Source organism: Leucoraja erinacea, chromosome 16 (assembly GCF_028641065.1).
Source record: "Leucoraja erinacea ecotype New England chromosome 16, Leri_hhj_1, whole genome shotgun sequence".
Taxonomy (NCBI): Eukaryota; Metazoa; Chordata; class Chondrichthyes; order Rajiformes; family Rajidae; genus Leucoraja; species Leucoraja erinaceus.
The window spans coordinates 21,620,341-21,644,264 of record NC_073392.1 but is presented as its reverse complement, the minus strand read 5'-3'; the positions used below and the strand labels follow the sequence as shown (position 1 = coordinate 21,644,264).

At 42.7% G+C, this 23,924-nt stretch overlaps 2 protein-coding genes across 2 annotated transcripts in view; one reads left to right on the top strand and one right to left on the bottom strand.

Moving 5' to 3' along the window:
* The window catches only part of LOC129704590 (transmembrane reductase CYB561D2), a 6,109-nt gene extending 5,156 nt beyond the window's left edge, over nt 1–953 (bottom strand). Inside the window, exon 1 of the mRNA XM_055647818.1 lies at nt 935–953. The gene's annotated coding sequence lies outside the window, so the exon portion shown is untranslated. The remainder of the gene's footprint in view (nt 1–934) is intronic.
* nprl2 (NPR2 like, GATOR1 complex subunit) lies at nt 829–23,924 on the top strand. The gene is made up of 11 exons (XM_055647817.1): nt 829–1,359; nt 6,335–6,426; nt 8,845–9,013; nt 9,616–9,724; nt 10,458–10,594; nt 11,922–12,019; nt 14,069–14,105; nt 14,291–14,384; nt 16,470–16,587; nt 19,192–19,334; nt 23,163–23,924. Exons 1-11 carry the CDS (start codon nt 844–846, stop codon nt 23,228–23,230), a joined length of 1,581 nt encoding a protein of 526 aa, XP_055503792.1. The 5' UTR covers nt 829–843; the 3' UTR covers nt 23,231–23,924.

Below are 23,924 nucleotides of genomic sequence, written 5' to 3'. Positions count from 1 at the left end.
TTCCTTGTACGTGACTACTTAAGACTACTTATTCATTCATTTATCATCACACTGGGCCACCAGCACCACATAGATCACAAGCCACATCATACTCCTGCTGGCTGTTCTCAGATGAACTATATTTTTTAATTTCATCTCCTCTTCTTCCTCCTGGAGCCACAGGCTGCCAAAGGAGAATGAAGTTCAATAAACAATAGAGAATAGACAATTAGGTGCAGGAGCAAGCCATTCGGCCCTTCGAGCCAGCACTGCCATTCAGTATGATCATGGCTGATCATCCACAATCAGTACTCCGTTCCAGCTTTCTCTCCATATCCCTTGACTCCGCTATCTTTAAGAGTTCTATTTAACTCTCTCTTGAAAGCATCCAGTGAATTGGCCTCCACTGCCTTCTGTGGCAGAGAATTCCATAGATTCATAACTCTCTGGGTGGAAAAGCTTTTCCTCATCTCAGTCCTAAATGGCCTACCCCTTATTCTTAAACTGTGATCCCTGGTTCTGGACTCCCTCCACATCGGGAACATTCTTCCTGCATTTAGCCTGTCCAATCCCTATCCAATCCCGAAGATTGACACAACAAGCTGGAGTAACTCAGCGGGACAGGCGGCATCTCTGGAGAGCAGGATTGGGTGACGTTTGGGTTGAGAAGAAGGGTCTCGACCCGAAACGTCACGCATTCCTTCTCTCCAGAGATGCTGAGACTCCAGCTTTTTGTTTCACAGGGTCATTTATAGATACAAGTGTTTGACAAGTTGATTAAAAACATAAAGAAATTTGCTTCCAGCATCTGATTCGCTCTCCAGGCCAGAGTTTCCCCACATATTGTGGGGGCCATCAAATCACATGTACACATGGATCCCGCCCCTTGGACGACGCCGTCGCCACCCGGAGCACTGCCCCCCTAGTTACGGGCGCTCACAAACATGGCGCGCACCTACGGCCTTGGCTGTCCTGAAGGCGGTGGCTCAAATATCATACTCACTCGTCCCCGGCCTACTGACAACCCCGATCCCGACAGTGAAGCCCAGACACAGAAGGTGCGCGGCCGTGCTGGCGGCTTTGCGCAGGATGCGGTACAGCCAGAACTCGGCGCTCGGCTCCGCCATTGCGGCCAAAGATCATAGAATGTTGATCCCATCTGCTATAGGATCTTTGATGTTGATTGCGGCCGCCAGCGCTGGCCTCCTTGCGTCCTTGCGTCACCGCGCCTGCACGTCGCTCTGCTCTAAGATCTTTGGACGTCGCGGCCTCGGGCCCGGGAGGAGGAGCCCGGCCTCACGCAGGGCGATGGGTAGCAGGATTGAATGCGTCTTTTTCAGCGAGTTTCACCCGACCCTCGGTCCGAAAATCACCTTCCAGGTACCGGAGAGCACGGATCGCGAGAACCAGCCCGTCCCATCCAGCGAGGCACATGTGGCTTCCTTGGCTAAGGGGCTGCGGTGGCATCTGCATCAACACGTAGGCCGGTTGAGCTGCAATTCAGCCACTTTTCCAGTTGCATTGCCTGCCGTGCCGAAGGCTCCTGGAGTGAGGCTGCGCCCACCTGTTTAATAGTTGCACTTGCATGTGAACAGTGGGGGTGTTAGTTTAGTTTTGGCTGAAGAAGGGTCCCGATCCAAAGTGTCGTCTATCCACTCCTTCTACAGATGCTTCCTGACCGCTGAGCTCCACCAGTGCTTTGTTTTGTTCAATATTCCAGTGTCTGCAGTTTAGTTTATTGCCACGTGTACTGAGAGACGACGAAAAGCTTTATTTTGCGCGTTAACCTGTCACATCGTATTATGACTATAATAGTACACAAGGCAAATGGTGGAATGATTCCAATGAGTAGTGGTAGATTCTCTTGTAGGACAACACGCAAATATTTGCCACGCCCAGTGGTGCCTTGACCTCCATTGCCCGAGTGAGGCCACACACAAACTGGGGGGGGGGGGGGGGGGGACGGCATCTCATATTCCGCCTGGATAGCTTACCCAATGTTATGACATGAGACCCAAGGAACTCAGCAGATGTTGGTTGACCTGTTGAGTCCCTCAACACTTTGTGTTTTTGGTATGGACATTGAAATCTTCAATTTCAAATAGTATCCCCCTACCCCTCTCTTTTCTGTACGCAGGCTGTGCACCCTTTTCTCCCACTATTTCCCACCCAACCAATCACCCTATTCCTTTCCCCTCCTTAATACACTCATCCCTGACTCCTTCATTTCCCTTTTACCCCACCTCTTCCACAATCTTCCACATATATCCCTACCCATGGCTTTACATTTCACTCCACTCCTTGTTTAACACCCCTTTGTCTCCTTATAACCTCAACCTTTCTTCACTTACACCACCCATCTGACAGTCAACATCTCACCTACATCCTCACCTGTCACTTGCCAGATGTTGGCCTGAACCCATCTCTCTTCCAGTTTTCTGCCCCCTACTACAGTCTGAAGGCTTTCTACCTGAAACGCCGCCTGTCCATTCCCGCTTGATCTACTAAGTTCTTCTAGCCCTTTGTGTTTTACTCAAGATTCTAGCATCAGCACTTCTTTGTGCCATCTTGCAACTTTTAAGTATCAAATCTCTGAAATCATGTCTGATCTTAGCTTCAGGAGATTGCATTTCTTTATTTTCTATGTTTAATAATTGATGCCCTGGCAGCTATCGAAGAAGATGTTTTAAATGGTGTTTATTTTGAAGTGTTAGCTTTATTTCCCACTTTTGCAGAGATGTGGGAAAGAGGTTCCAATGGGAAGCAAAACAGTTTGAGTAAGAGCAGGAGCAGTCCAGTTGGCGTCAACTCTGCTGGTCAACAAGTTCATGACTGATTTATTTCAGAAATAATTTTCCTGCCTTTATGCCATGGTTCATTTTACATCCAGAACCCATCAAGAAAACTTCTACAGTATAGGGAGGTTGCACGTAAGGTCACTGGGTCATAGGGCTTGACGCACGGAGCCGCTAAATCCATCTGGAGAACATCCGTCACTTCCGGTATATGTTATTAATGCCAAAAACGCGTACTTTCCTACCTGTTAAAAACCGCCAAAATGTTGAATTTTTGCGCTGAAAAAAATTGTGGGAGTCGGGGTAAGTGTGAGAGACATGTACCCAACTTTAGAATTCCAAATGTGAAGCGAAATGAAGGTAAAGAGAAGCGAGAACTGAAGGGACTACAGCAGCTAAAGTGCTTGGTAAACATTGAGATAATATTGGGAATTATCGCGTTTGCTCACTGCATTTCATCAAGTAAGGCATTATTTGTGTTTTTTCTTGATTCCTTTGGTATCTAAAAATTCTCAGAAGTGATAAATCTGGCTGTAAATTTTTCTTCAGATGCGTTTTCATTTTGTATGTAAAAACCCACTTGGGAACCATGGGCGATTTAAAAAAATTAAAGCCAGATTTATCACTTCTGAAACTTTTTAGATGTCAAAGGAATCAAGAAAAAACACCTTAGTTGATGAAATGCAGTGAGCAAACGGCCAATGTTCGCTAAGCACTCTGTCTGTTGTTGTCCCTTCAGCTCTCGCTTCTATCTACCGTCATTTCTCCTCACTTTTGGAATTCTGAAGTAGGCTAAATGTCTCACACGCTTATCCCGATTTCCATAATTATTTACAGCGCAAAAATTGACAATTTCAGCGGGTTTTAACGGGCCTGCTACGCTGGAAACATTGGTAAGTGCCTACCTGCAGTTTATCGCGTGTAATCCATTTGGAGTAGCGTAGCAACAGTACGGGTCATGGGTCGTGACCCGACTGCCGTGAAACCTCCCTATACTGGGGTCAGAGAAAGCCAAAAATACACCCCTCTGACTTTCTCAAATGGTCCACTCCTCATTTTGGGACCATCTTACTCAAGGAAAACATCTGCTCTGCACCTATGCCTTTAAAATCCTTAAGAATTGTGTATGCTTTAATGAGGTCACCTCATTCTCTAAAGCAAGTGCATATATTTTTTGGTAAAGGAGACCATGATTATACAATGTACGTTAACTGTGCTCTCACCAAGGCCCTATGTAATTATAGTGAGATAATCTTGCTTGGGTACTTCTATTTTCAAGCAATAAAGGGCAACTTAACCATATAATTTTCTAACTGCTAACACATGTTAGCTTTCAGTAATGTGTGCAAGGGTACCCGGGTCCATTTGAATAACATTTCCCAATTTCTTTACATTTCAAATGATTTTCTACTAAAGTGCTGTCCTTCCCCTTGTGGTCCATTTGTAATGACCCCCGTTAGCGCAGCTTGTACAAATTTGCTTAAAGTCTCTTTACATCCTTATCCCCATTGCCACTGGGTTTCATGTCATCAGCACATTTGAATGCAAGATATTTGATGCCTTCAGACAAATTGTCCATCTAGATTGTGAATACTTGAGCCCCAACGTTAATCTCTGTAGTACACTGTTAATCGTAGTCTGCCTATTTGAGGCTTTATTTATTCCTATTTTCTTGTTTTATGTGTTAATTGCCTTTCAATCCATGTTTTTACAGTTTAGCTGAGATTCTTGAAATTCCACATTTACTCTAGTTGATACATTTACTCTAGTTGCTACATCCTTGGAAAATCCAATAGATTAGTCAAATGTAATTTCAAACATTCATTTTGGCTTTACTCATTGATATTTTTAATATTATAGATTCCACAATTTTCTCTACTACTGATATTAGACTAACAAGTCAATGTTTTTTTCTCTTGCTCCTTTCATAAATGGTGCGAGTCACATTTGCTACTCTACAATCTGTAGGAATCCACAATTTTAGAAGATGTCACCCTACAGCCAAATGTTTTCAATGCAAATTATTTATTTGCTATTTGACGATTAATGTTGTTAACTCATTGACTTGGTTACTCATGCTAGAGCTGTAGCCATATTTAATTGAATTCTGTCAATCCTATTTGGTCAAAAAAAGAATCTTCCACAACATTGTTTCCCTTACAACAAAATAAATTATACAGTTAATGCTGCATAAGAAATACAGCCTGTCTGTAGTGTCATGAAAGTCTAGATAAACTGTTTATACAAATTGACAGTTATTGGTCAGGATATTAGCGAGAGCTATCTTTCCAACTTGTAAATAGTGGAGATAAGACAAAATACTGGTAACAGCGGGTCATGCAGCATCTCTGGTAAAAAGAATAGGTGACGTTTCGGGACAAATAATTTGTAAATAGTGGCATTGAATGTCAGCAGATGGACCTTTTTAACAGATGTCAATAGTTTATCACTCCCTTGTGAAGCTGAATGTGTGAAGTTACATGTAGGGACTGAACTAATGACCATCGATTTTGAGATAAAAATAGAGAGTCAAGTTATTGGATGTATAAGGTTGAATTTTCAAACAAAGCCAGTGCTAATGACAGTTGAATGGGTCTCCGCTACTGGCAGCAGTGTTTAGTTTTGATGATTCCATTATCTGATTTATGCTGCATGTCAAGGAAAATTCTACCTTTGCCAGCAACTGTCTTAGATCAGAGCTACAAGAAAGTATAAATGCTGGAATCGTGAGCAAAACATAGTGCTTGATGAACTCAATGAGTAAGGCAGCATCTGTGGAGGAAATAGAAAGTAACCTTTCAGGTCGGGACCCTTCTGAGATCTGAGCACTGTTGTCTGGGAACACAATCTAATATTTGACAGTCCCTCATCTTGATTCCACGCTGGTATTGTGGGTTCTGAGGTGACTAATGAGGATATGAGAGTAGATGGATGGGGAGTTTGTGAGGAAATGTGTTCCTTCTGCAGTTTATGCAAGGCTACTTTGTGCTCCAGAAATATGAGATCACTCGAAGATTATTCGAAGATCATGCATTCAACCGAAAGGCCCTTAACTCTGGATTCTCCTCCAATTCTCAGCTTCTATTTCCTCATTTCAAAATGTTGCTTAAACCTTGTGTCATGTCTGAACCTTCAATCATCTGCTCTAATATCTCTAATGTCAAGTTTTCTTAATGTTCCTATGACAATGTTAAACGATTTAAGTAATTTGCAGGTTTGGTAGTTGTAGTTTAATATAAAGCAATAAGGTGATGAATTGAGAGCACCAGATTGAAATTCAACCATGCAGTATTAAAGGTTTTTCCCCCTGTACTACAATCGCGGCACCAATATATCGGTGAAGGTACTGGCTTTTTCTACTTTATACAGTGTTTCGGCACAGAATCACTGTTCTATTTAAGACATTTCTTTCAGCATAAAGGATGCCAACTCGTTCACTGTAGTTTATTTATTAGTTAACCTGTTACTTAGTGACTTTTTAATAATTTATTAATCAGCAAAATGTTGCAACACTCAGCTATTCAGTTTTTCTTTGAATCAAATGTCAATGTCTATTGCAGGTGCCTGAAGAGTATATCTCAAGAGAATTGTTTGATACAGTCCAAGTGTACATCATCACAAAGCCAGAGTTACAGAACAAACTTATTACTGTGTAAGTGATAAAAATATATTTTTAAATTTATTTTTTATTTTTTATTTTTTGCTTTGTTTCCTCATGGGTACTGTGTGATGAGCTGGAACCTGTGCCATGTAAAGTCTAGTATGATGGTAGAGACACTGTTGCAACAAAGAAACATCATGTGCAGTTAGAATCATACATGGTAGAAAGAGAATATTCTATACTTTGAAAAAGCAAACCAATTAATCCACTTTTTGGCTTTGCCAATATTTTGAAAATCAGACTTAATTTTTTTAATATGCATTAAAAGTTAAGGTAATCAGGGAGAAGGTAGGCCCACTCCCGGGTCCAGGTGGGAATTAGTGCCTCAAGTTAAGGATGGTATGAAATTACTACTTCACATTTGTATTCACCAAGTAGTGGACAAGGAGAACAGTGAGATCAGTGTGCGGAACACTAATATGCACGAGCAGTTTGAGATTAAGTAGGAGATGGTTTTGTGGCTCTTAGAGCATTAAGGTGGATAACTCCCCAGGGTCTAGTGGGATCGGTGCCAGATTATTGAGAGAAGCAAGAGAGGCGATTGTAGGAATCTTGACAAAGATCTTCCCTAGCCACAGACGAGGTCCCGGAGGACTGAACTGTTGTTGTTGTTCATTTATTTAAGAAAGGAAGTAGAGATAATGCAGGAACTTATAGGCCAGTGAACCCCAAGTCAGTGGTAGGGGATTTTTAGGGATAGGATTTACTTGCATTTGGAAGAGAATGGGCAACTTAGCAACATTCAACATGGCTTTATTGCAACAGTTCAAGTCATAGAAACATAAGTTTTTTGAGGAGGTTGCGAAGGTGATTGATTGATGAGGATAGGGAAATGGATGTTGTTGACATGGATTTGTGAAAGTCCGTTATGATAGGCTGATTCAGATTAAGATGTATGGGATCCACAGTGATTTGATTGTTTGAATTCCAAACTGGCTTGCTCGTAGAAGACAGGGTTATGGTGGACGGTTGTTATTCTGGCTGCAAGTCTGATCAGAGGAGTGCTGCAGGGAAATAGGCTGGGATCTCTGTTGTTGGTGATATATAAAAGCAACATGGGTGTAAATGGGTTAATACATTTGCAGATGACCCCCAAATTGGTGGATTTGTGGATAATGCAGGGGATGTAGATCAGTTACAGAAGTGGATGGAGAAATGGTGATAATGTGAGCAAGTGTGAGGTTTTGCACTTTGGGAGATAGAATGTAAGGGGATTGTAGAGAGTTAATGGAAAGACCCTGAACTGCATTGGTCTACAGAGGGATCTTGGAGTCTAATTCCATACCTTCTTAAAAAGCAACAATAGTGATAAAGAAAACGTATGGTATGCTTGCTTCATGGATCGGTGTATTTAGTATACGAGTTAGGAAGTCATGTTGCTGTTCTATAAGACTTTGATTAGGTTGCATCTGGAGTATGTGCACAGTTCTCGCCCACCTATTGCAGGAAGGATGAGGGGACTATGGAGAGCGTGCAAAAGAGGTTTACCAGAATGCTGTCTGGATGAGAGGGTATTACCTATAAGAAGTTGGACAAAAGAGGGGTGGTGCTGGAGGTTGGATTGTTTTCTCGTTTGAGGTCTGATAGAAGTATGTAGAATTATGAGAGGCATAGATAGGATGCACAGTCAGGACGTTTTCCCAGGATGGGAAATGTCAGGGACGAGAGGGCATGTGGGACAAAATCTTTACACACAGTGATGGGTGCCTGGAACGCTCTGCCAGGGGTGATTGTGGAGGCAGACGTAGAGGCATCTAAGAGGCTCTTTGCTAGGCACATGAATATATAAGGAAAGGAGGAATATGGATTATGTACACGCAGCAAATATTAGTATAACTTGGCATCATGTTCAGCAAGGACATTGTGGGCCAAAGTGCCTGTTCCTGTGATGCATTGTTCTATGTTCACAATAGTCCAAATGATGACTTCTCACTCATGATTTATATTTGCGATGCTAAACAACACTGCTAGCTAGATATGTCTATGATGGAACTCGGAACTTAATAAATACACATTTGTTCTAAGACATGAGCACTGAACTGCACGGGGAGGAAATATACTTGTACCGTGCATCCCTTGCTCCTTTCACTTTAAAGCCAAACCCTGGGGATAAAGATTCTGACTGTCTACCCTACCCTATGTCTCACAGTTTTATAAACAATCAGATCTCTCATCATCCTCTAACATTCCAGAGAAAACAACCAAGTTTGTCCATCCTTGCCTTATAGCTAATATTGAATCCAGGAGGCATATTAGTAAATGTCTTCTGCACCCTCCCCAAAACCTCCACATTCTTCCTATAAAGGGAGCGACCAGAACAGCGCACAGTACTCCAAATGCTGCCTAGCATTTGTTCTGTGAATGTTACTTTAATTCTCTATTTTTTTGTTTTTTTTATTATATGCTAAGTACTGCTATGGACAAGAAGCTGATTGGCTGCCCCGTATGCATTGAACATAAGAAATATGTGAGGAATGCACTGCTTTTCAATTTGGGCTTTGTTTGTGATGCAAAAGCTAAGACCTGCTCCTTGGAGCCAATCGTTAAAAAGTTGGCAGGTTATCTCACTACACTGGAGGTAAGAGCAGGGTAAGACAAAAACATTCAACTTTCTAGAATCTTCTATTTAATTCTGTCTCTCAATTCCAGAAAACTGATCAAAGAAGCAAACCTTGATACCTTTGGAACATTCAAGTGCATAAAATATTTGCACATATTTATTTGGAATTGCATCTATTGCTGTTTAAAATGACCTTAACTGTTTCCTGCCATGTTTTGTCATCTGAATTTAGTACTTTAGCAAAGGACAGAAGTTTCTAAGCGTGTTGTGCAGGTGTCCAATTCTCCTGGGACCCTTTTACCAAAGACATTGGGCCCAACTTAATGAGGACCGATAAACTTTGTGTGGATAGGAGTACATGTCAAAATCCTTCCAAACATCTGAAAGCTAATGGCATACAAGGTTGCACATGGATGTTTGAGCCAGAAGGCTTGGTAATTCAAGCCCCGAATCCAAACCAATATGGCGAAAATCTCAATGCCACCAGTGACAAATCAGGTGTAAAAAGAGGGTGGAGGGGGAGTCGTAAATCATTGGCATTTTTAAATAGATTCTGTAAGGTGTTGCTGTAGGTGAATTGAAATTGCACGACATGATCTATAATAGCTTTCTGTTTCTAGCTTGAAAGTGGTTTCATCTCCAATGATGACAGCAAGCAGAAACTGATCCCACTGATGACTATTATTCTGGAGGATTTGAATGCTCGTGGAAAGTGTTCTCTGCCAATAGGTATGTCTGTCAGTACATGGGCTCATCATCTGGTATCAAGATTGAAAATATTGGGAATTATGGCGTTTGCTCACTGCATTTCATCAATAGTAAGGCATTATTTGAGCTTTTTCTTGATTCCTTTGGAATCTAAAAAGTTTCAGAAGTGATAAATCTGGCTTTTAAATTCTCCACAGCCAACAATGGGCTATTGTGGGCTCCACCTTTCCTTGATTATCTTTGCTGGCTTTGATTTGTCCTTTTGCATACCTTTCATTCATTTGCTTTTTGTACCTTTGTGCAATAAACGTGAAGATTACACACCAATAAAGACCAAGTAGATTAGAAAACCAAATTTGTTTTCACTATTAACCCTTGAATTATGTTTCTCTTCCATTCTTGATTTATGAGTATTGCTAAAAAGGATCTGCATTTATTGGCTGGTTTCCTTGAATATGTTGCCATGCACCTTGATTAATGTAATCCTCTTCGTTATTCTTTATAACATTTTGTTGCCATTAAATGGCTTCCTAAGTCACTTCAATCGACAGGCACGCATATTGGGATTTTTCAACTGTATCAATGACTTTCCAATTGCAACATGGAAAGTTTTGTCTACCCAGAAGGGAAAGATAGGACCTTGAGAGCAATTCTTGAAAACGGAATTGCCTTTTTCTAATGATTTTCAATCATGCTAAGTAAAATGGCAGACCATACAATGTTCTAAGTAGTATATGTTTTGTTCTATTTGTAGATGAATCAAATACCATTCACCTAAAAGTGATTGCTCAGCGGAGGGACCAGCCTATAGTACAGGAGTATGATGTGCCAGTATTCACTGAGTGTAAGGAAGATTTTATCAAAATCCACTGGGACCTCACTACTCAGCAGGTGAGTGAGAAGGGATGAAAAAATGAAGGCATAGCTATCATGCACCTTTGCTTCCAGGTGAATTTTTAGATAATGGAAGGATATCTGGCAGAGCAACCACTCCCTTTCCTGGAGGTTGCAATAATTGATGCACTGTATTGATTTACAGAGAAGTAATCTTGGGTTCCAAATCAATAGCCACCTGAAAGTGGCAACACGTAAATAATGGTAAAGGAGGAACTTGGTAAATTTTCCTTCATTGCTCGGGACATTGAATATAAGAGTCAGGAAGTCATGGTGCATTAAGCTTGGGTTAGACTACATTTGAAGTACCATGTGCATGATTGCCCCAATACAGGAAATATGTGGAAGCTTTGGAGAAGATGCGAAGTGATTGACCACAACGCTGTTTAGATTGGAGGGTAATAGCTATAAGGAAAGGCTGGACAAACTTGGATTTGTTTCCTCTGTAGCGTCAGAAGTTGAGGGGAGACCTGATAAATATATAAAATTATGAGAGATATAAATAGACTAGACAGTGATAACCTTTTTCTCCAGGGTGGACATGTCACAGACTAGAGGGCATAGCTTTAAGGTGAGAAAGGAAAGTTTAAAGGGCAATGTTTTATACACAGAGTGATAAATGCCTGCAATGCATTGCAAGGGGTGGTGGTGGAAGAAGATATTATAATGGTTTTTAAGGAGCCTTTGGATTGGCAAATGGATATTCAGGAAATGGAGGGATATGGATCCCATGCAAGCAGACAAGATAACTTTAACTCAACATCATGTTTGGCAGAGACATCGTGGGACGAAGGCCCTGTTCCCTTGCTGTACGGTTCTAAATATCAGTGGGAGAGTCAGTCAGTTGTAATATGTACTGTTCAGCTCCCCACTTGAATGACTAACTCTGAAACATTGGAATTATTTGATCGTTGGAGGCAGCAAGAGACTCACACACTGAACCCTAATATATCTAAATTAAGGAGAAGACGAGGGAAGATTGTGCTTTAGATTGGTGGCATAGAGGCAAATTCTCTTGAATATATTCATTGCCGAAACATTCCATTTGGTCCAATTTCTCCATTACTCCAATCAAACCTTCTATTTTATCTCAGCTGACTTTGCTGTAATGACATTCTATTCCCTTTACCCTCCTAGATTTGTATGTTTTTCTTATATTTTTCCATCCGTGGTGATCTCCAGATTCTCTCTCTTTCTGGATATAGAAATTCCCAACTTTATTTTATGTGACTATCAGGATGCAAGGCTGAATGGGCAGTGATTGTTATTGAACAGTTGTGCCTTTAGCTTTGCATTCAGTTTTGGCTCGTACTGTCTCTTTCAGATTCTGCCATACATCGATGGATTCCGTCACATCCAGAAAATCTCTGCAGAAGCTGATGTAGAATTGAACCTGGTGCGGATCGCAGTACAGAATTTATTGTGAGTTGGAAAGTGACAATCAATTTCCGGCAAATTATTTCATTCCCTTTCATTATTTTTTGATTCGCTGACTAGTTAGGCAAACACAGCTTTACAGATCAAGGTGAAGCCATCAAGGATTGGAACAGTGTTTATTTTAAGTGTTGAGTATCAGGCTTAATAAAATAATCAATTTGATAGTATGTGCTCTGCTATTCACATTCTCTGGACACCTATTACCTGTGTTAGGTACAGAGTAAATATTCCTCTATTGGTATAGGCTTGTTATTGGCATGCAGTGAAAACATTTGTTTGGATGCAATCCAGGCAGATCTTACCATATCAATTCATATATTAGTATATATATCATATATGGTGCAATCATTCCATCTATTAGTACAGCATGTTAAAAGAGAGAATTGAGTGCAAAATATAGTGTTACAGGTGCAGTGAAAGCACAGTTTAAAAAGAGTGCAAGTTCTATACAGTCATAGGCATATACATGACAGGTTAGTTAAAAACTAAAAATCATTCACAGGAATATGGCTGTTCACTGATCATTCAAGAATGATTAGTTCAAATCATGGATTATCTGTAATGGTCAGATAATCTGAATTATCTGAGGTGGTCAGCATACTGCATCAGCCTTGGGCTGATAAGTACCAGTGAATGCCTTGTACTGTGGGTCCTAGATGGAGTAAAGTCCACTTAACTATTTTGATTACAGAGCGGCACAGAGGCACTGCTTTTTGTGCTGCTGCCTCAGCTCCAGCAACCTGAGTTCGATCTGCGTTGAGTTTGCATATGTTCCCTGCTTCCTTACATGCAAGGTAATATACTGTAGCCAATTCCCATCTGGCCTGGCTTTCCTCCAGACCACCAAGGGGAGAGCTCACATGATCATAGGGAGCACCAGCAAACATCATACAGACAGCCCCAGAGGCACGATTCAGTCAGTGCAACACACTCTCGCCCTCATCCATAACCTTTACCAGGGAAATTGTCTGAATAGTCCATTCCAAAACACACACCAACCTGACTTGTAATTCTTTGTTGTCATCAAAATAATTAAATTCCCCTATAAACAGATGTGCAATCAGCAGTAAAGTGCAGTGGTATAAAGGCATGAAGCACCACCATCTTGGTGGGGGCAACACCCCAATTATTGACGCAAAAACGAGGACAGGTAAAGTCATAGAACAACTTGTCAATGAAGGACAAGCAGGAAAATTGCGTCAAGGGTGCTCTCAAGGTCTCGTTAGGTCTCAAGGACTTTGGTGCCTTCCCACACAGTGGGAAACTTTGATTCTGCTGTGTGGGGATGTTTTATGTCAAACCCTATAGTGTGCTGTGTCCCTTTTTTTATTGTATGGCTGTATGGGAATTTCATTTCACTGTGCCATCTGGCACATGTGATGAATAAATCTATCTTGTCTTGTCTCTTGTAGGTGAAATCGCATTCATGCCAGTGCATAGAAATCCCTGACTTTCGATTGTTCAATATAGTGGAGCTACATCCAAGCAGGCATTAAGTACCATGACTCTGTCTGGAAGCACAAGGAGGCCGTGCATTACTAAAAGAATGCATAATATATCAAACTGCACTCCTGCCGCATCAAGAGCTACCTGTTCCACGTGTAGCACAGTCTGCAGGCCTAAATAGAATCTTATCAGCCATGTCAAAGGCCACAGAACTGAACTAGAAGCAACTAGCCTCAACTCCACCAGATTGTTGAAAGAGATGTGCATTTCTTATAACAAAATTATATGTATTTTTTTCCTCCGATACCTGACAAAGTTTCTCCTTAGCATTGCGATTCAGAAACTGTAAATGTAATTCGGCGACTCATATGTAGCAGAGCTAAATGTTTTATAATGATTTGGATTAAGGGAACGTTACTTTATTCCATTTTTTGTTTCTTAATTTGGACTAGGCATAACCTGTTGTTTAATCTCAGCATGAGACTGTAGTTTAACCAGGTCATATTTTGCATTACTTGTTCTCTTAAAATATGTGAGAATTTATTTAATGTGAATTATACTCTGAATGTAATATATGTTGTTTCACAGGTACTATGGAGTTGTGACTTTAGTACCAATATTCCAGGTGAGTGTATGGAGAATTTTGGTATTATGTATATTTCTATAACTGTAGCTTGAAATAGCATCTTTGTCTGCTGCCCCATTCTCCCTTTAATGCAAATAAAAATCCTTATTTTTTGCTGAACCTGCAGGAATTATGTTGCTACTGCTGCTACTTCTTAACTGTTTCCTGTACTTTTGCCCCTGCAGTATTCTAATGTGTACTGCCCTACTCCTGGAGTGCAAGATCTGGTGGACGACAAGTCTTTGCAGGAGGAATGCCTGGCATATGTCACCAAGCCAGGTATGGTGAATGATTCAAATAAAGCATTGGAAACCAAATAGCATTGTGTCATTTGCACCCATCCGTGTTCAATTTTGATGTCCAATTAATAAAACTAGATTTGGATACAAGCAACTGCGGATGCTGATTTGCCATAAAAGATAAAGTGTTGGTGTAACTTAGCGGGTTAGGTCGCATCTCTGGAGAACGTGGATAGGTGACATTTCGGGTCTGGATTCTAAAACTAGACTTTTGTTTCAAAATTCAGACAGTGAAAAGATCCATTCTGCTCACCCAAAATCATTGAATCTACCCTGCTGATAGTGATACTGGCCATGGGGCAGCCAAAAAATCAATTTTAGAAAGAAATTTCCTCCTAACCTATATCTGTCATTTGAGCCCATCACACGAGAATAATTGTGACTCCATAAACATCTCAAAATAATACCAGCTCCACATCACCTCAGCATTTCAGATGGTCCTCAAATCCAAGCCATGCCAGAATTATACTGTCTGAAATAAAGAGAAAGTGTTGGAGTAACTCATCGGGTCAGGCAGCATCTGTGGAGAATTTGGATAGGTGATGCTTCAGGTTGGGATCTTCAAAAATATTGAAGAGTTGCAAATTGTGAAGCTAGAAAAAGGAATGTAGGTGGCCTCCATGTACTATCCCCATGTTGAGCTAGATCATCCCTCCCTCGGCATTGTGCCGGAGTTATCCAGTTTATAATATTTTGGTCCATCAAACTGTTACAAGTACAAACAATGGTAGACACAAAATGCTGGAGTAACACAGCGGGACGGGCAGCATCTCTGGAGAGAAGGAATGGTTGACGTTTCAGGTAGAGACCCTTCTTCAGACTGATCCGAGAGAGGATGTTGCTCAACTCTCGTCGGAGAGAGGAGAACTTCTTGTTTAGGGTTGAGACCTCCATCTGCGGCTGGATATTCGACTTCCTGACGGCCTGGCCCCAGGTGGTGAGAATTGGCAGCCACACCTCTTCCTCACTGATCCTCAACACAGGTGCACCACAGGGCTGTGTGCTCAGTTCTCTCCTGTACTCCCTGTTCACGCACGACTGTACTGCTAAGGACAGCTCCAACATCATCTTAAAGTTTGCTGACGACACGACCATCCTGGGCCTCATCACCTCTCTCTCAATGTCAGCAAAATTAAAGAGATGATCGTGGACTACAGGAGGCAGTAGGGGAGTGGTCACCTCCCCATCCACATCGGTGATGCTGAGGTTGAAAGGGTCAGCAGCTTCAAGTTCCTCGGTGTGCACATCACTGAGGACCTCTCATGGACACTGCACACGGGCACAATAGCTAAGAAAGCCCACCAGCGGCTTTTTCCTGAGAAGACTGAATGCCAGCATCCTGACAAACTTCTACAGTTGCACCATCGAGAGTCTGCTGACGGGCTGCATCACAGTCTGGTCTGGGAACTGTTCTGCCCACAGCCACAAAACACTACAGAGAGTGGTGAAGGCGGCACAGCACATCATTGGCAACTGTCTCCCGGCCATTCAGGAGAGTTTCCACCTTATAACAAGAGGAATCGAATATAGGAGCAAAGAGATCCTTCTGCAGTTGTACAGAGCCCTAGTGAGACCACACCTGGAGTATTGTGTGCAGTTTTGGTCCCCTAATTTGAGGAAGGACATTGTTGCTATTGAAGGATTGCAGCATAGGTTTACAAGGTTAATTCCCGGGATGGCGGGACTGTCTATGCTGAGAAATGGAGCGCCTGGGCTTGTACACTGGAGATTCTCTTTTCGTTTCTTATAATAAAATCATTCATTTGACTCCTTTTAAAACATTTTTCTTCGGGACATTCATATGGGTTTCCATTGGTCAAGATCATGAGTGCTCTATTATTATTTAACAGTGCAATTAAACCTACAATTAACTGAAAAATGTTGTGTAATTGCGCATCAGCCTCAGTGCCTCCATTTCAAAAGTACTTCATTAGCTGTACGTATTTTGGGAACTCAAGGAGATATGGAAATAGCTGTATTATGTATACATAACATCTTTGAGTTCTTGTGCAAAGGGTTAGATCCATCAGAAGCAAGAGGTGTTAATTGCTGCTGTCATCCACAGGACACAAGCGAGCCAATTTGCGAGATGTCTTCCAGTTATATTGTGGACTCAGCCCTGGCACCACAGCTCGAGATCTCTGCTCCCGCTATGCTCAGCAACTTCAACATGCGGATGAGAGGTGAGGTTGAAAACATAGGATCATGATTATCAGGCTATAGCTCAGAAACAATAAACAAAACTCGTTCATTGTGCTATTTCAGTTTAATTTAACATATCAAGAAAGTCAAATAAATGCTAATGGAATTTCTCCCAGCAATGTGATCTTCCTGGCTTTATTTAAACGTTCTTGCAAGTTACCCTAGAGGTGGTGGTGACTGCAGCATCTAGAGCAGCGTTTCTCAACCGGGGTTCCCCGGAACACTAGGGTTCCACGAGAGGTCGCTAGGGGTTCCGAGAGAAATAGTGATAAACCAGACCAGGGGTGTCAAACTATCGGCCCGCGAAGGGGTCCAATCGAGCCTGCAGGATGATTTCCCCTATGCCAGAGTGGGCTGCAGCTGTCCCCGGTGCCAGATCGGGCTGCAGATGTGCCGGGGCATCGGGCTCCCTTTGAGCTGCTGTTCGTGTGCATGACCTGCCTCCCTAGTCAGCCACGCGCTCCTTATATGGTGTGAGAGTTTCATCACCTCCAACGTGACCCCACCACTCGCCACATCTTCCCATCTCCCCCCATGTCGGTCTTCCACAAAGACCGCTCCCTCCGTAACTCCCTTGTCAATTCTTCCCTTCCCTCCCGTACTACCCCTTCCCCGGGCACTTTCCCTTGCAACCGCAAGAGATGCTACACTTGTCGCATTACCTCCCCCCTCGACTCCATTCAAGGACGCAAGCAGTCGTTCCAGGTGCGACAGAGGTTCACCTGCATCTCCTCCAACCTCATCTATTGCATCCGCTGCTCTAGATGTCAGCTGATCTACATCGGTGAGACCAAGCGTAGGATTGGCGATCGTTTTGCCGAACACCTCCGCTCGGTCCGCATTAACCAACCTGACCTCCCGGTGGCTCAGCACTTCAACTCCCCCTCCCATTCCGTGTCCGACCTCTCTGTCCTGGGTCTCCTCCATGGCCAGAGCGAGCAACGCCGGATATTGGAGGAACAGCACCTTGGGGAGTCCGCATCCTGGGGGCATGAACATTGAATTCTCCCAATTTTGTTAGCCCTTGCTGTCTCCTCCCCTTCCTATCTCTCCCTCAGCCCTCAGTCTGAAGAAGAGTTTTGGCCCGAAACGTTGCCTATTTCCTTCGCTCCATAGATGCTGCTGCACCTGCTGTTTCTCCGGCACTTTTGTCTATCTCCAATAGGAGAAGGGTCCGCCCTCTGGGCAGTCAGCTGTGGCCAATGAGGAGGGAGGGGGCGGGCGCTGAGCGGGGTTAGGTTGCGCAGTGCAGAGTGGCTGTGTGCTGGGTTTGAATGCTGTGAGGAAAACAACCAACAGGATACTTTTCTCTTTACCCTGTGGAGCAGCATGGCGGAGGAGAAAGCTCAGCCGACCGCAAAGCGTCTCTGTTCTAGGCCTTTCCCAGTCTCTCGATCGTCCCAGAAACTCGCACTGAGGCCACAACCCGGAGTCTCTCCTGGATGCCAGCGCTAAAATGGTGGCGGAGAAGTAGACCTAACAAAACAACAATTTGTTTAGTTAGGTCTACATTTGTGTCTGCTAATGTTCGATTTCAAATGGTTTATTAAGTTTGTTTTCAAATGGTTTATTAATGGAAAGGATGTGGCTCCCAAAACAATCTGGCAAAATAGCATTGTTTTTTCTCTCTCTCATCAACCTTCTTGTAGCCTACGACTGTTAAGTTCATACCAATCATAAAAGTAATGCTTGCTAGGCAATCTTCTTCATAAAAAACAAAATTTGTAAAGTGAAACACTTTGAAAGACAAAGACTGAGACACATGAGAGCAGGTTGAGAAAACGAAGGTAACAAAAGCATGAAGTTGTATTTTGCCCAATCGGGTTTGTGACCTAAAATGTGTTTGACAGCCTTGAACTAGACCAAGCGTGGACCTGTTGGGTCCCCCTCCCCCAACGCAATATTCCCCCAGTAACACTCACCTATACACAATGCTGGATGTTAAAATGGCAATCCCGGCCTGGCAACCCTCCCCCAACTGTGCAAGCGCAGCTGACATGTCCCTGTTGTGATCCCAGAGATCACCGTTGTGACGCAAGTCAAAATGGCGATCTCAAAATGGCCCAGCAACCCCCAACTCGGGTTCCCTGAGACATGAAAATTATTTCAAGGGTTCCGCAAGGGTAAAAAGGTTGAGAAACGCTGATCTGGAGGCACTGATGTCGGTGTAATGTGGATATTCTCAAGATGCAGCTCAAATAAAGTTCTAGGCTTTGCCTCAGTAACAGCAAAGAAGTGGTAATAGTTGTCCATGTCAGGATCCACTTGTAGGCACTTCCTGCCATTGTCTTTTTAGATCCTAGAGATTATCAATTAAGTTGATTCTCTGGAAGAAGCCTCCATGTGTGTCTACATTTACATCCTGTAAACATTATTCCAATCAGCGATAATGAACGTAGAGTATAGGGTTGCAGGCAGCTGTAATGTGAATGGTATCAACTGCTTGAATCTAGTTGGGCAACTATCGCTCATCTATCACAATAGAGAATCATTTTGTGTGGGGCTAAAGGGCAGCAGAGAGGCTTTGGGGAGTTGGCGGAACATTTTGCAGCAGAATGCCTGATCTGCCTCTTCCATGTTTGCAGGAAACTGATTCAATTTGGACTGATGAAGGGCTTGATTCGTCGACTGCACAAGTACCCGGTAAAGGTCAACTGTGAAGAGAGGTGCCAATCGCCACGTCTCTACACGGGCTCTCACAGCTATGATGAGATCTGCTGCAAAACAGGTAACAATCCTACAATGACCCACTCCATCATTGGAATCTAAATACTTTAGGAATGGAGATGCATGTACATGGTCCAGCTTTAGATGGAAGATCAAAATATTTTTTGGATTCTGAGTGAGATTTTCTAACAGAAACTTTGAACAAATATTCTGTGTGCCTTCACGGCAGAAGACATTAAAAACATCCCACTAATAGTTACAATTGGGAACAAAAAGGAGGAACAATCATTCTTCCCAGAGAAAGGTCATTTGCCATAAGGTCCATCCAAGTCCCTTTACCTGAATGCATTCTAGGATCTTGAGAGATGTGACCCCAGTAATTGTGGATGCATTGGTTGTGATCTTGCAACATTCCCTAGATTTACGAAAGATCCCAGTAGAAAGGAAAACTGCAAATGTAATTAATTTCTTGTGACCAGCGGGAGAAAGAAAGCAGGGCATTATCGGCCAGGTAACCTGACACTGAAACAAAAACTGTAATCCATTACTAAGTAAGTTGTGAGACATATAGGAAATCATATAAAAACAAAGTGGAAACAATATTGCTTTTATGAAAGGAAAATCATGTTTGATAAATTTATTGGCATTCTTTAAGAAAGTTAAACTGGATTAAGGGAATACCATCGATACATTTGGATTTCCAAGGCAGACAAAAATGCTGGAGAAACTCAGCGGGTGAGGCAGCATCTATGGAGCGAAGGAAATAGGCAACGCTTCGGGTCGAGCCCCTTCTTCAGACTGGGGGAGGGTGGGGGGGCGGGAAGAAGAAAGGAAGAGGCGGAAACAGTGGGTTGTGGGAGAGCTGGGAAAGGGAGGTGAAAGCCGGGACTACCTGAAATTAGAGAAGTCAATGTTCCTACTGGGGTGTAAACTGCCCAAGCAAAATATGAGGTGCTGCTCCTCCGATTTCCGGTGGTCCTCATCGTGGAGGAGGCCCAGGACAGAAAGGTCGGATTCGGAATGGGATGGGGAGTTGAAGTGCTGAGCCACCGGGAGATCAGGTTGGTTATTGCGAACTGAGCGAAGGTGTTCGGCGAAACGATCGCCAAGCCTACGCTTGGTCTCACCGATGTAGAGCAGCTGACACCTAGAGCAACGGATGCAATAGATGAGGTCGCAGGAGGTGCAGGTGAACCTCTGCCACACCTGTAAAGACTGCTTAGGTGCTTGAATGGAGTCAAGGGGGGAGGTAAAGCGACAAGTGTAGCATTTCCTGCGGTTGCAAGGGAAAGTGGCAGGAGAGGCGGTGGTTTGGGTGGGAAGGTATGAATTGATCAGGGTGTTACGGAAGGAGCGGTCTCTGCGGAAAGCAGACAGGGGAGGAGATAGGAAGATGTGGCCAGTGGTGGGATCCCGTTGGAGGTGGTGAAAATGTCGGAGGATTATTTTTTGTATGTGACGGCTGGTAGGGTGGAAGATGAGGACAAGTGGGACTCTGCCCTTGTTACGTGTGGGGGGATGGAGAGTGAGAGCAGAGTTTCACCCACCCTGCTTCCTGTAAGGACTCCATCCCCTACTCCCAATTCCTCCGTCTACGCCGCTTCTGCACCCAGGATGAGGTGTTCCATACCAGGGCATCGAAGATGTCCTCATTCTTCAGGGAATGGGGGTTTCCCTCTTCTACTATAGATGAGCCTCTCACCAGGGTCTCTTCTATACCCCGTAACTCTGCCCTCACTCCCCATCCCCCCCACTCGTAACTCGCTTTCTCCTCCCCTTCCCAGCTCTCCCTCAACCCAGTGTCTCTGCCTCTTCCTTTCTTCTTCCCATGCCCCCCACCCTCGCATCAGTCTGAAGAAGGCTCTCGACCCGAAACGTTGCCTATTTCTTTCGCTCCATAGATGCTGCCTCACACGCTGGGTTTCTCCAGCATTTTTGTCTACCTTTGGATTTCCAAGAGTCATTTAAGAAGATGGCATTTAAAAGATAACTGCAGAAGAGCTCATGGCTTTGGGGGCTTATTATGTTAGCAAGGCTGGAAGGAGGGCTCCCTAATGGAAAGAGAGGTGAGAGAAAAGGATCATCTTTAAATATTGCTTATGGATGCCACAGGGATCAGAGCTAGAACTGCATTTACAATCTAAATTAATAATCTAGATAAAGGGAACAAGTGTAGTGTTGCCAGTTTTCTGACAATACAAAGATAGGTGGGGGTACAAATTATGAGACGGATGCAGAGTCAAGGATAGGTCAACATTTGCCTAATAGACTATAACGGAGCTTTAGATGGGAAAATGTGACATCATCCACTTCGATAGGCAGAATGGGAAAGTAGAATATTGTTTAAAAAGACCGGCAAAAATGCTTCTACACAGAGATAATGTGAATATACTTATGAATAAAGCAATGTTAGTAATCATTAGCAGCGGGGAATCAAGAACCAGATATAGGTTAAAGGTGAAGGGGTGAAGATTTAATAGGAACTTGAGGGGTAACTTTTTTACATAAAAGGTGGTAGGTATTTGGAATGAGCTGCCGGAGAAGGTAGTTGAGGCACGTACTGTTACAATGTTTAAGAAACATTTAACAGGTATGTGGATATGAGAGGTTTAGAGGGATATTGGGTAAACACAGGTAGGTGGGATCAATGGGACGTGTTGGGCGATGTGCTCAAGTTGGGCCACAAATTGTATCCATGCTGTATGACTCTGGTTGTCATTTTTGGAAGGGGAATAGTACAGAAGTAAGCAAGTGTTACTACAGCTGTACAGGTTGTTGATTAGTCCACAGGTACTGTTTTAGTCATTTATTTAAGGACAATTATTCATATATTGGAAGCAATTCAGAGAATGTACAGCAGATTAATCCTTGATGAAGAGTTGGTTGAGAAAAGACTGATTAGATTGTGCCTATGGAGTTTTGAAGAATGAAAAACGTGAAGAAGCCTTATTGAAATATAGATACGGAAGGAACTTGATAAGGTAGATTAGGAGGGGATGGAGGGCTATACTCAAAGTGGAATCTAGAGCCTAGAGGGCAGATTAAAATGTTCCTAACTAAGACAGTAGAAGAGGATTTTTAGTTTAAAGTGCAGTCAACATTTATGGTGAACAGCAAGGAAAGTGGAACTGGCCTAAGTTCACATCACAGTCACGATTTATTTGACTGGAGTAACTGAGGGGGCTGTGTAGCCTACCTTTCTTCCGTTTCTCATGTGAAGGGCATCATCTGTTGGCTGTGAGGTTCATAGATGAAACCCCTGAGTAGCAGCATTAAAACATTTCTATTAGCACCATTTTAAGGATGATTGGGTTTGAGAAAAGAAAAATATCACATTATATCTCTGAGATAAATGCTACTAGGGAAAGTTGGAGGATGATTTGCTCTGAGTCTGGCCTGTTCTTTTCCACATGGCCTCACTCTTCTGTGAACTGGGGATATTTTAGAGATCAAATGGGATATTAAACGAGTATTGCTTTGGAAATACAGTGCCCTCCATAATGTTTGAGACAAAGACCCATCATTTATTTATTTGCCTCTGTACTCCACAATTTGAGATTTGTAATAGAAAAAAATCACATGTGGTTAAAGTGCACATTGTCAGATTTTATTAAAGGCCATTTTTATACATTTTGATTTCACCATGTAGAAATTACAGCAGTGTTTATACATTGTCACAAATATTATGGAGGGCACTGTACAGCAGACTGATGTACCCGAGTGGGTCTTGACCTCTGACTTTATCTGACTCCTAGGCTGCAAAGCTAGCAACTGCCACAACCCTTCTCTCTGCACCTAACCTATATCATACTCAAGAACATCTGTTGGAAGGGTTTGTTATTTCTTTGAAGGAATTGTACCTAATTGAGTTTTATTCTGTTTCCCTCAGGAATTAGTTACAAGGAATTGGACGAGAGATTGGAGAATGATTCAAATATCATTGTGTGCTGGAAGTGAGAGTGCACCAGTCACTTGGTGTTGTACTCTGAAATCATATAAAGATGATCAGGAGAGACTAAACCGAAGGAACACTGTAAAGTAACTGATGATGCTGAGCTGGTAAAGGTCAGCTTTGCTGTCCTGCAGAATCAGTAAAATCGACTGACCTCCCCGTGAACTTATTAATAGGTGAAGTGAGCATTATAATATTCCCTTGAATAGTTTCTGGGTCAGAGATGACTGAAGGGATAAAGCCACGTTAAATTGCATAGATATAATTGATGCATTGAACTATTAAGTGCTGCATGTGTGCATCTTATTCATGAAGATCAAGGAGTTACTCTGTTCTATTTGGTCCATATCATTTTCCAATTATTTACAATTCATTTTGTGGTAAATATGCATCAACTGTTATTCTAGCTCAGCTGGGACACTGGTGAGGGCAATGCCTATGAGTTTGGTAGAACATCCATTTGTAGAAGGTCTGGACCATCCATGGATCCTTGCTGGTTAGGAGCAAATCACTGGTGACGACCCCAATGTTAAGTTTTAAATGTCTTGCCATCACTGAAGAAGGACCACTTGAATGTTTACTGCAGATCTCCGGTCTATATTGAACCAGGCAAGTCAGTGCCTTTAGGAGAATGGAAATGTACAAACCTGTACTCATTTTTCTTGTAATTATGTCAAATAAATGGAATTATATACTGAC

Coding starts and splice junctions, on each gene's coding strand:
- nprl2 (XM_055647817.1), top strand. CDS start 844: ATGTACACATGGATCCCGCCCCTTGGACGACGCCGTCGCCACCCGGAG. Junction 1,360..6,334: donor GTCCGAAAATCACCTTCCAG/GTACCGGAGAGC, acceptor TGTCTATTGCAG/GTGCCTGAAGAGTATATCTC. Junction 16,588..19,191: donor CTTCAACATGCGGATGAGAG/GTGAGGTTGAAA, acceptor CCATGTTTGCAG/GAAACTGATTCAATTTGGAC.